Source organism: Protomyctophum parallelum, assembly GCF_964188405.1.
Source record: "Protomyctophum parallelum genome assembly, chromosome: 10".
Classification (NCBI taxonomy): domain Eukaryota; kingdom Metazoa; phylum Chordata; class Actinopteri; order Myctophiformes; family Myctophidae; genus Protomyctophum; species Protomyctophum parallelum.
In genome coordinates, this window is record NC_139704.1 from 17,601,374 (window position 1) to 17,614,362 (window position 12,989).

A 12,989-nucleotide genomic window follows, 5' to 3' on the forward strand; every position below is an offset into this window, starting at 1 on the left:
TCATGGTGTCTCTTGTGGCTCAAGTTCGCTAGAGACGGCCCCCCAAAAACCGAAAAACAAGTCGCGGTTGTTGGAAAATGTAGTGGCGGCAGCAGAAGCGATTCGAACCTGGGAGGTGTGGATCCGCACCGCAGTCTAATGATCAGACCAGCATGGTATACCGAGTCAGCTGGCAGAATTGGTTTCCAGGCTGTGTTAGAAGGATCCCTACTACTACTAGTACGGCCGCCTTTGTTTGCTTTTGCGGTGGGGTTTGAAAGCAGGCCACAAGGATGATATCATGATATCAGTGTGTGTGTGGGGGGGGGCAGCACACGGACACTACACTATAGCTGTGACTGTTCTCAGACCAGCGAGGCCTCGGCTAGTCATAACTCTGTGATTTCCAGGGGCGTCTGTGGCAGGCCGTCTCCTCCGTCCTTGGTGCGGTGCATCGGCGTGGACTTGGCCGACTCGGTGCGAGCGTTGCGCTCGCCGTACAGGCCGCCGTCGCCGCCGTCCAGCGCCTCCAGGGAGCGGCCCAGGGCCCGTTGGTCGTCCTCCGGCAGGCTGTTGACGTCGCCAGAGCTCAGGAGCGTGCCCGTGCTGCCGTGGACCACGTGCACGCCGTCGGGGCCCCTCAGCTCCACGGGCAGCTTGTGCTTGAAGCGAAGCGTTCCGCGGCCCCCGCCGCCGCCCATCCCCAGGCGCTCGTCCTCGTCCTCGTCCATGTCACTCTGGATCAGCTGTCGGGATGGGGGAGTTCAATTAGTGTTTGACACAGGTGATCTGGACACGTTATGCTGTATTATATAAATATACTGTATTGAGGAGCAGTACAGCTGGGAAGAGAGTCAAGTCTGAAGGTGACAGTCACTGAAACAAAGTGAACCAGAAGTGCAGACGGAAGAGCAAGTGAGTCTACAGTGGGTTAAGCTCAGTGGTGGACATTTACTTCAGTACTGCATGCATTTAAGTACTTTTCTTTTTTTCCATCTGTAGACCTACTTTATTGGGTATTCCCATGTTTTGAGCTTGTTCATCCGCTATTTCCCATAGATCCCCCCCCCCCCCCCTTTGGAAAGTTTCAAATTTTCAATACAACAATGCTTTGATATGAAAAAGAAAATGTAGTACATCCTAATTTGTACTTTTGTAAATATGTGTATGTTTTTTTACGTAGTGTAGCATGGCTTTATTTTATTTTGTATTTTTTTAAGTCAAGTTCAAAGTTGACTGAGCAACTTTGAGTAATATTTGACCAGAAGTATCTATTCATTGACCCAAGAAGTATAGGGTTGAGTACTTTGTCCACCACTGGTTAATCATGCCCAGGACGTCTCCAGACATCTGTATTATGTACCCAGTGTAGTGCCAAAATACAAATATATATATTTTTTGAATCGTCCAAAAAACGCTGGGCACTCTACATCTCTATTCTGAATCCATGGGCACAAAATGTTAATTTATACTCCATTGCATGACGATGTTGCTTGCCAACAAGAACATGTCAGTGTATAAATTAGGCTGTGGGGGTCACACCTGGCTCAAATAGTAGTTGAACACTTTCTTCCCTATAGAAAATAATAGTTCAGATGTAAAGTAAGTTGACAATCACAGATAAACTATATTTTATACCTGAATTCTCACTTATAGTTTCTGCTGATAATCAGTCACACAATGGTGACATACTGTATACTGTAGAATCTACAGTATGCAGTATGTCACAATTGTAGATGCAAGGGGCATCAGCTACTCACAATAGAACTGTTCACAATGCGATTTGACCCAGGTCTGATGCACACTGTGGTCAGGAAGAGCAAAACTTAGCCTTTCACTAAACAAATTGGTAAATCCCCAAAAGGATATTAAGCAAATCAGAAAACACAACATTTCAGAAAACGGAAAGAGTAGATATACTGTAGAAATATTCGTCACTATAAAATAGAATATTGTATTACTTTTTGTGTGTGTATTCAATTAGGCCTATTTGAGTATCTAGGTCTATAGAACATTATGACCCTGGTACGATGATGTACCAGGGTACCGTATTTGATGTATTACCGTGTGTTGTTCTTGCTTACTGTAAATTGCTCTGGATTAAGATCATCTGCCTAAATGGAGTGAAACATTTATAATACAATAAAGATATTGTGTTCGACTTCAGTGTGAAGGACTTTTTGTGAAGCAGATCGAAACGATAGAAGACTTGAGAGATCACTGCAGCAGCAACCATGCAAAATCAAGGACTACAAACCTCACAGCCGTACAAGATACGAACTCTGTGATGACTACAAAAATGGAAGGAAATGGATTGGAGAAGAAGAAACACGGGGAAAGAAGCACGCATGCTATTTTAACACCATGGAACTGCTGAGATGACAAAACGGACACTTTCCACATCATGTCCTGAACGAAAACATTACTAAGTGTCTTAGTGGCAGCATTACCAACAAACAGACCAGCGACAAACAGACCAGAAGGAATGTTTTCGGTTTAAAACTGTGTATAATATCATATTATAACTATTACCTGTCTGTTGATGTTTGTGTTATGGTTACTACTGGATGGAAGCCACATGAAGGGTATTACAGGACATCTTATGACATCATAATGAGAAAACTACTACAGTTTAAATGGGAGGGAGGGAGGAAGAGAGAGAGAGAGAGAGAGAGAGAGAGAGAGAGAGAGACAGAGACAGAGACAGAGACAGAGACAGAGACAGAGACAGAGACAGAGACAGAGACAGAGACAGAGACAGAGACAGAGACAGACAGACAGACAGAGAGAAAGGGGAACTGGAAGAGGTGGCGTGTTTATGTGGGCACGCATAATCATCAAATCCTATTTCTTTCTCCATTATTATTATTAAAGGTTTTATGACATTCATTTTCATTTATTTTTCTTTTTTCTTTTAGGTTTTATGACCTCAATTACACCCAAAAAACCTGAACTTTGAACATTCAGTGGATTTTCTGTGGTCTGAAGTTTTCTTTGGGGGTTGGAAGCCTTTTGAGCTACAATGAAAACAGGCAAAACAGTGAAAACAGTGACATGGCAAATCCCATTGACATATATGGGATTTGCAGGATCTTACATCACAAACAGCAGGAAAATCAGAGCACCTGTTTGAGCCAGAAAACCCCAGATCACAGACAATCTACTGAATGTTAAAAGTTCATGTTTTTTGGGTGCAATTGAGATTAGAAAACCTAAAAAAAAAATCCAAAACCTTTTTTTTAATGTCACAATCCCTTTAAGGCTGTATGCAACACTATTATGTTGGTCTTGCATTGAGTGTTTTCAGTTTGACTAAACAGTTTTTTCTGTGATGCTGTAATTGGTTTAGTGAACGTTATAATGTTCTGCACTTCCAGGCCACCATAGTTTAAAGCCAGCAATGCCCAAGAAGAAAAGAGAATTGCACATCAAGCTGCAGAGGGGGGGGAAAAAGTGTGAAATAAGATTGCCCTCCAGTGGCGAGAAACTGGAACAGCACACAGCAGCAGGTGAAGAAGTCCTGCCTCTCTAGTGAAAGCCCACCTCGGTCATGGATGAGTGGTCTCCCATGCTGGTGGATTTGGTGACCAGTCTTTCTGCAAAGAGCTTTTTCAACCTCAGGTAGTCATCCAGGACCACCTTGAGCAGGGAGCCCTGACGAGGACGGCAGTTATGCAGTGTTGATTATTGACAGCCAATTTAGATTGGTCTCTTGAATAGTTTTCATTTCGTTTTAGTCACATTTTAGTCACCTGGAATGTTTTGTCATAAGACTAAATCTACAGTTGATTTAGTCGACTAAAATGTATTTTGGCGGGCCTTGATGCCATCGTAATGGCTGATTTTACACTTGCTGAAAATAGCAGATTTCCCACTTTCATGACATAGTGGATAAGTTGGAAGGATCATCCATCTGACATTGTTTCCCATACTGTATATTTTGTGAAAAATGGACAGAATGATGGAAAACTTACATTTGAGTTTGAATTTCAGTGACATTTACATTTACATGCAGGTTCGCGCAGGCAAAATGGAGGGTTAATTGCGACCAAAACCAAGTGCTGCGTTTAGCTTTGATCGCTGTATTGTGCAAACGGCTGGTCAGCCATTTGTATAGCCTCAAAAACACTGTCGCCTGAAATTACACCAGCATTTTGCTCACATCTGTGAATTTGACCGCAGTTTGACAGTCATTAGATTTTGCACAAGAAAGATTCCACTTGCATAGCCAGGTAAATACCCTGATTACTGGGAATAATCAGATTATATTAGATGTAATAGAAATGTGTTTTTGTTACAGTACATCCATATAGAATTTGTGAGATAACATAATCTGGGTTTACCGTAAAACATCAGATATGGTGAAGTTGATGTCTTACAGCTACATATTTACACATTTGCACAAGTACCTGAAATAAATTAGACTACAGCAGGCTACATTTCCAAATAAACTGCGGGTTTACATGCAATAAAAATAATGCATGACCATTTCAACATTTCAATTACACTTAATCAGGGTAAGATGGGCTGTATGCATGCATGAGTTTATACCCCTGGATAAAGTAGTCTCTCACCTTAATAGGCCCCTCCCTCATGATCTGACCCAACTTGGCGATGTTGTCATACTCCTGAATGGCTGCTCTCAAATAGCGGTCATCCTCAGGCTTAGCTTGAGGCTCCCTGCCAAATGTCCCCTGTAAATAACACACACACAATCAATGGAACATCTACGCACGAACGCACGCACGCTCGCATGCGCGCACGCACGCACGCACGCACGCACGCACGCACGCACGCACACACGCACACACGCACGCACAAACACACACACACACACACACCAAAATGCAATGATATACCCACCACCTGCCCTCTTGACCCTGTCCCGTCTCCAATCTTCCAAACCATCGCACCTGATCTGCTCCCCTTCATCACCTCCATCATCAACACCTCAGTAACCTCAGGCTGCGTCCCATCTGCCCTCAAGTCAGCCAGAGTAACACCACTCCTCAAAAAACCAACCCTTGACCCTTCAGATGTCAAGAACTACAGACCGGTATCACTCCTTTCATTTATTTCTAAAACCATTGAACGTGTCGTCTCCAAACAGCTCTCTCTCCATCTCTCACAGAACAACCTGCTGGATCCCAACCAGTCCGGATTCAAGAAGGCCCACTCCACAGAAACTGCCCTGCTGGCAGTCACAGAAGCACTACATGCTGCCCAAGCTGCTTCCCACTCTGCAGTACTGATTCTCCTAGACCTATCAGCAGCATTTGACACAGTGAACCACCAGCTGCTCCTAGACACCCTAGCGGAGCTAGGCATCGGTGGAACGGCACTAAAGTGGTTCTCCTCCTACCTCACCGACCGGACCTACCAGGTTTCCTGGAAAGGTCTGTTATCATCCCCCCGAACCCTCCAAACTGGGGTCCCACAGGGATCTGTACTTGGTCCCCTCCTTTTCTCACTGTACACTAAATCCCTTGGCACTATCATCTCTGCCCACAATATATCCTATCACTGCTACGCCGATGACACACAACTGTTCCTATCCTTCCCCCCCTCTACCACTCAGGTGGAAGAGCGCATCACTGCATGCCTGGCTGACATCTCACAGTGGATGTCCTCCAACCATCTCAAGCTGAACCCAGACAAGACTGAGCTTCTCTTCTTCCCAGCTAAGTCCTGCCCTATGCGGGAGCTAACTATTTCCGTAGACAACGCCCTGGTAACGTCTGTCCCAACAGCCAGGAATCTTGGTGTTGTCCTGGACAGTCAGCTCTCGTTCAAACCTCACATCACAGCTGTCACTCGATCCTGTAGGTTCACACTCTATAACATACGACGAATTAGACCGTTCCTCACCCAGGAATCAGCCCAGCTCCTAATCCAGACAACAGTCTTATCAAAACTCGACTACTGTAACTCCCTCCTTACTGGCCTACCAGCATGTGCACTTAAGCCTCTCCAGCTGATCCAAAATGCAGCAGCTCGCTTGGTCTTCAACCAGCCAAAATTCTCACATGTCTCCCCCCTGCTCCGCTCCCTCCACTGGCTCCCGGTCGCTGCCCGCACAGAATACAAAACTCTGATGCTGGCATTCAAAGCAACCAAAGGTATGGCTCCCCCATATCTTACAAGTATGATTGAACCCTACAAACCCTCCCGCGCACTCAGATCAGCCAACGCAGGGAAGCTGGAAGTACCCTCACTAAAAACGCCGGGACAACGCTCCACACGTCCCAAACTCTTCTCCCTTCTGGCTCCAAAACTGTGGAATGCACTTCCCATTGCAGTCAGAACTGCAGCATCACTCCCAATCTTCCGCCGTAGCCTGAAAACCCACCTTTTCAGACTCCATCATGGCCCTTAGCACTTACCCTAAACCCTTAGATAGCATTTCTGTTGGATTATATAGCATTTGATACAGACTTATAGCATGTTATGTAGACAGCACTGTAATTGTATTGTATGTAGTCATAGCACGCCATAGTACACATATATAGCATAGTAGTAAAGATGTATAGTTTATATGTATAGTGTATGTATAGTTTCACTATATAAATATTCCACTGTTACTTTCTTAGCTTACGCATGTTTCATGATAAATGCTTTTTATGTGATGTATTCCCATGCTTTGTTCTTGCTTAAATGTAAGTCGCTCTGGATTAAGAGCGTCTGCTAAATGCCTAAATTGTAAATTGTAAATTGTAAATATTGGGGTGACTGAGAGGCCAAACCCGTGACAATTTAGGACTGAGACCAGATTCTACAAAAGTCTTCTAAATCATGACAGTTTTCAGGAAAACCTATGTTTATATCAGTAGTTCTCAAACTTTTCCTGTCAAGGACCCACACGCAGATCCCCCATCTCAAAATGTTTAGTTCCAGGTGCAGCGGTACTGACGTGAGTGCGTGCCGGGCTGTTCCACAGGTCTGTGATCTCACTCAGGTTCTCAGGCAGGTCGTCCTCATGGTCGGCCTGGGCAGCCAGCTCCAGGTTGCGGCAGAACGGGTCCAGCCACACCGGGTTAGCTCTGCGCACACACAGAGACGCATATATATATTATATATATATATATATATTATACACCCTATAGCTGCCATTGAGACTCACTTACCAAACCTATCATATGGATTGGAATGTAGTAGTGCTGCACGATTCTTGATCAAATGTGAATCTAAATTTCCCCCACAAGAATTGAGATCACGATTCTCTTTTTTTTTTACATGAAAATATTGACTTTAGTCTGTTGCTGAACATTACTCTCTTAACATAAGTGTAGCTAAAATGAACTGGACAGCCAACTAATGCTGCACGATTCTTACTCAAATTAAGTAATGAGATCGCATAGGAGTCTGATTCTAGATCACAATCCTTTTCCAATTAATCGTATTCGTGCAGTACTGGGTGTGGTGAAATAGAACCCCATACCATGGATATGAAATCTCAAGCTACAGACTGTAGGTCCAGGTGAAATCCACAACAAAAGTTAAGGTGAACTTAAACACAAATGTTCCATAGGTTAAATATAGAGGAAACAAAACATGAGACCATAAACAAACCATCACAATACACCATATAGCCTGTTGCGAGTTAAATGTAACACTACTGACCAATACTGTATGTGCACAAAATAAATATCTCCTTGCATAACAGCAGAACTAAATGATAGAAATAAACAAATAAACACCCACAATGAATGAGGCAAAAATGTAAGCTCACCCCTCAAAGGAGTACTTGTTGGTGTTGGGCATATCTAGGATGTCCATGAGGCCCTGGTTCCCTGAATGGCAGAGGACAGACAGATAGACCCGTTGTGTGGCAAACCAGGAGAAACAGCCACCCCTTTTTCCCCTTTCCCGGACACTTTAAATAAAAGACAATTTAAGTTTGTTGAAGCTGACTCTGAGCCTCTTATTTTATTGTGAATCTGTACCTATTCTCCCCTGGGTTGCCACACCGTTAGAAAATAGAAATACAGCCCTAGACATCTTGCCACATCTCACTGTTAACTGCTGGAAGTGAATGTACCCTTCATTGTTGCCCAGCTCTTACCTGTAGACCCAGCCACAATCGCCTTCAGCTTCCGCTTGTGCCTGCCACAGGAAACAGAAGTCATGAAGTGATACACGACTGCTCACAAAATAAATTAAACATATAATACAATTATTGAGGCTACGTTACAGAATGACGTGTGGTATTATTGAAAATGAAGAGTCTTACACTCTGCGATAATGCCAGTTCATCAGGGCAAACAATATACCAGCCAAGCACAGCAGCACGGCCAGGATAATTATGACCATCTGAGAAGAGAGAGAGAGCATGGAGCTTTAGCTTACCTAAAGATAAGATATCAGTAGGAAGGTGCACTCTGTGCAATGCATATCTGCAAGGCCTTGTGGTAGTCCATCTAGTCATCACCCATTTGTGGTGTCACAGAACCATTTTTATGGGCCACGACCAGAGTAAAAACACCATTTGTTTTTGCTACATTTAAAAAAAATATATATAAAAAAGATTTTGTTTTTCAAATTTAAAAAAGGTAAAAGAATGCATACATTTTAAAACAAACAAATCTAAGAAATCCCATGAATAAAAATATAATTAAGTAACAAAAATATACGATCTATAAAGTTCACTTCGCGCCACGTTGTGTGCTTGTAGATCGTATAGTTTCACTCGTTTGGGTCCCGGGCAAACGGGCTAATCCCGTTAAATATTTACACAATATGTGTGATCGGTGCAGGGGTTTGCGAGATTAGCCAGACAGACAGATGCTGCAAACAAAACGGGGGCGAAAAAATAATCCCCCTTGCTTGCTTTATTTGGCCTGGCTGGCGGGATAACAAAACGCAGGCCCTCGGCGCTACACACAGACCTGCAGCGTGGACGGATCCTCGGGCACTTTGCCACTGACGGCAGGCTGGACGTCCATGACGTTGTAGTTCCTGAAGAGGTTCCTGAGCTGCTCCTGATTCTCATCGATCATCTGGATTACCCTGCCGGAAAAAACATATACACGTCACGTCATGGACGACATAGTGGTCCTTGAGGGGGGGGTGCCAGGCGGTACATCCCCAGCTAAATGATGGAGATTTGGTAACCCTATACCCATTCTAGATAAGATGGGAGCCCCTTTTGGTGTTTTACCCCTTCAGGACGGGAACCCCTTTTGGCGTTCTTGTTGTTGCTATATACAGTATAGAAACATAACATTTTTGAAATTTTTGAATACAAATTTGAAGTTTTGTCAGAAAACTCGGTCCGTATTTAGAAGCCGTTTTTAGAATCGGCCTCAGTCCTAAATGGGTTAACTCTTGAGAGCGTAAAATTAAACCAAATGGACCCTTACGGGGCCATTTGGTTTCATTTTACGCTCCCGAACCTCGGGACCAAGCATGTACCGAACCGAACTTGAGGGAGTTCCAGGGGGTCCTCAGCTAAATGATAGTTTGGAACCAAATGGACCATTATGGGTCTGTAACTGAGTGTACAAATGGAACCAAATGGACCCTAGCAATTTGTACACTCTCAGAGTTAAATTAACATTGATTTGACAAAATAAATTGGGGTCCCAGAGATGAAAATGCCATTAAATGGGAGTCTGTAGACTAATGCATGTCAAACTGGGGGTCCTTGAAATTTAAATGGTGGAGAATCACTGCTAGAGCCGTAAAAATCTTCTCTTATGGGGGTCCTTGGCCACTGCTGTAGAGAAACTCAAATGTGTGTATACTTTTCAACGTCCATGATGCGGTCCGTCTGCTTGTCAACCACATGGATCAGCACGTCCGTCTGCGAGAAATTCACCCTCCCCTTCTTGTCCACGTGGAACTAAAGGAAAGAAGAAAAGGAAGAAAGAAAGAAAGAAAGGAAAAATTAATCAGTTGGGTTTCAATTGATCCACGTGGAAATGTGGAACTGGGATAGACAGAAAGCCACACAGACGGCTAGCCCCTTGCAGAGACACGCAGTTAAAAAAAACAACAACAACTTCCACTTAGAAACCGCATGGCTCCCATGTGGATCTTAGACTTGATGTGGCTAGCCTGCAGTCAGTCATCTATGGCGTGTATACCACATAATACGGTATGTGACATATGACTCCAAATATGGCACGTAATGTATGTTTGACGCAAAGGTTTTTCAGCCCAATCCGAGCCCCAGCATTGACTTCCATTCCGTGTTAACGTTGAAAAATATCCTACGAGCTATGCCGAGAGACAGCGAAATGCCTTCACGACCTACGACGTACGTCGCGACGTATATTTTTCCGTCGCAACGTATATTTGAGTACGTCCTGGCGTAAATATCAATTCGTCCCGGCAGAACGGACTCGTCGCGGCTATATCTACCCGTTTGCGACCTAGTAGTTTGACTATTATTTTACGTCGCGACAGAACGGGACACGTCACGGCTATATCTACCCTTCTCGACGTAAAAGGTAATTCGTTGTGGCGTGTGTGGACTCGTCGCAACAGAACGGAACTCGTCGCGGCTATATCTACCCGTTTGCGACGTAGCCTAATAGGTTGACTTTGTTATATGCCCGGTGCGCGGTGCCCTGCGCGGTGCCCTGCGCTGCCCTACGCCCACCGCGTGCACCTTGCCGGTCCGCCCTGCGCCCTGTGGCCTGGCACGTGTGCACGTGTGCCAGGCACCTTGCCGGTCCGTGGAGCCCTTCGCCGTCCCCAGGCGACCCTGCGTTCCAGAGCTGTCACCCATGCCCACCGAAAATAGCTGATCTACCAGCTCCTATACGGGATGGCCCGACCCGCGTCTGTGGACCCCTGGGGATCACGGTAGTCCACGGGGGTCCGTCTGTGTGTGTGTGTGTGTGTGTGTGTGTGTGTGTGTGTGTGTGTGTGTGTGTGTGTGTGTGTGTGTGTGTGTGTGTGTGTGTGTGTGTGTGTGTGTGTGTGTGTGTGTGTGTTCTGCGCAGCCCCGTGCGCCTTGTGGATCAGAGCGCACGGGGGTTAATGATAATACCCCCGGGCGGTACGGGTCCCCGTGGACCCTTGGGGATCAAGGGGGGCCACGGCCCACGGGTGTCCACGTTTGCGGAGACGCTGCCTTCATATTAGCCTATACTTTAATAACAATAAGCAGCTGATCTACAATTGACAATTTGACATGTCATTGCGTCGTATTCTGTCTGTCTTTCACGCACGCACGCAGACATGTCACAGACCACCACATAACCATATTTGTATGGCCATATCGTTTATAGGCCTTATAGCTGAATAGCGCCGGCCGTCGGGGGTTCATTTGGTTCCACTTCCAACCGTCCCATTATGGTCAACACTTATGATATGCTATTGCATTCTTCCAACTAAAGATTTAAATATTAATCTGGCAGCTCCGAAAATAGCAGAAGATGTAATGCAGTAAATGACATGGCACGGACTGGCTCAGAAAATCTCCCTGCATCATTATAAACCAGGCCTATACTGAATGTAGGCAATTGAATTCCATTACGTTTGTTTCAATCAACTGAACTAGACCAATAAAATAGTAGGCTAGTATTTATGTTTTTCGTTAATAATAATACTGCTAATTATTATTGAACGGTAAGTACGCTGGTATGTACGCTATGGTACACTATAAGCTTGTATATCTGTTTATTTTAAGCATGCCGCCGCATTCTGTCAGAATCTCGTGTGTGTGTGTGTGTGTGTGTGTGTGTGTGTGTGTGTGTGTGTGTGTGTGTGTGTGTGTGTGTGTGTGTGTGTGTGTGTGTGTGTGTCGCACGCGTGCGTGCGTGCGAACTTCATGACAGTGGTGCAGCATTACATTGTATTTTGATTTGAAATAAATAATGATGAATAGATGTCTATACTGTTGCTTGTGTGTGTGTGTTATGCTATAGGGTTAGCTGGAACACACGCCCTGTATGATCTGTGGTGCGCATACAAGCTCCAAGTGTTGCGTCCACATGCAGCGCGTTGTGAGCTTGCAGATCGTCGGTGCCCCACTATAGAGAGATGGTAGGGTAGTGCCCAAGCCTATTCGTATTCCTATATGATCTGTGGCTATATTAAAGGCCTTTTATATGTGATCTCACATAATGTGCGAGTCAGAGCTAACGTTACTCAATCATCATTTGCCGACTGATTTATATCACAGCACAGCTATAACATATAGCACACATGTGTGCTTGTAATAAAAGTGGGTTTCCTATGTTTGCTATAAATTGTAGCTATGTCAGAACCTGGACGGACCACAGACAAGGGATTTAAATATATAACAGAGCAATCTTTATTAAAGCACAACAATAATAGAATGAGGCAAAAAGGTAATAAACTATAACAGGACATTTCATATATGCACAGCACTTAATGATAAAACCACTCTATAAAATACCAGCCTATTTACATGTACACATAGTGACATAATACAACAGTGTTTGGTCATGTACTTAACTAGCCGCCAGGGCGGGACCCCCCAGGGTCTGAGCTGTGACGCCGTCCAACTCCCCAGGGGATGCTTAGCTGGCCGGCGTGCCGCGCTGACAATACAGTCTCTTTAAACTTGGTCAGCTGTCATCGTAGGTCGCGGAGCGAGGCGGCCGATCACCCTGCTACTTGCCCAGCCCTGTCTATGGAGACCGTAAGTGTAGTCTCCCCTCCTGCTTCATTCAAAGCTAACTTCCCCTCGCTGTCTGTCTTCGCTGTCGGCTGGACTAAAACCAGCGAACGGCCCCTCCCGTCCCCAGAGTGCCGTGCCGCAAGACGTATGCTCCGACCTGTACAAACACCCAAGTGTCCCTTTTATACTGGCGTCCACCACCTGAATTCACTGCCGTCAATCAGTGCGTCTCTGCTCATCAATCACTGAGCTCCTCCTCTGCTGCACACATCACAATATGTTATAGCTCTAGAGACGCAGAGACAGAGACATATTTATTTAAAATAATCCTGTCTCGCACGGCCTATATAGAGCCAATAAACGGAGCACCCCCCCCCCCCTCTCTCTCTCTCTCTCTCTCTCTCTCTCTCACTCT

General features: G+C 45.0%; 1 protein-coding gene across 2 annotated transcripts in view; it reads right to left on the reverse strand.

The window, feature by feature from the left end:
- Positions 1–368: 368 nt before the first annotated feature.
- The window catches only part of cdh23 (cadherin-related 23), a gene marked incomplete at both ends in the record, with an annotated part of 313,884 nt that continues 301,263 nt past the window's right edge, over positions 369–12,989 (reverse strand). Inside the window, 9 exons of one of the 2 annotated variants that reach the window (XM_083774573.1) lie at positions 369–725; positions 3,523–3,633; positions 4,554–4,673; positions 6,890–7,019; positions 7,709–7,769; positions 8,042–8,082; positions 8,210–8,289; positions 8,865–8,985; positions 9,723–9,820. In XM_083774573.1, the coding sequence (XP_083630699.1) occupies positions 369–725; positions 3,523–3,633; positions 4,554–4,673; positions 6,890–7,019; positions 7,709–7,769; positions 8,042–8,082; positions 8,210–8,289; positions 8,865–8,985; positions 9,723–9,820 (1,119 nt within the window). The remainder of the gene's footprint in view (positions 726–3,522; positions 3,634–4,553; positions 4,674–6,889; positions 7,020–7,708; positions 7,770–8,041; positions 8,083–8,209; positions 8,290–8,864; positions 8,986–9,722; positions 9,821–12,989) is intronic. The other variant, XM_083774574.1, reaches the window with a different exon arrangement.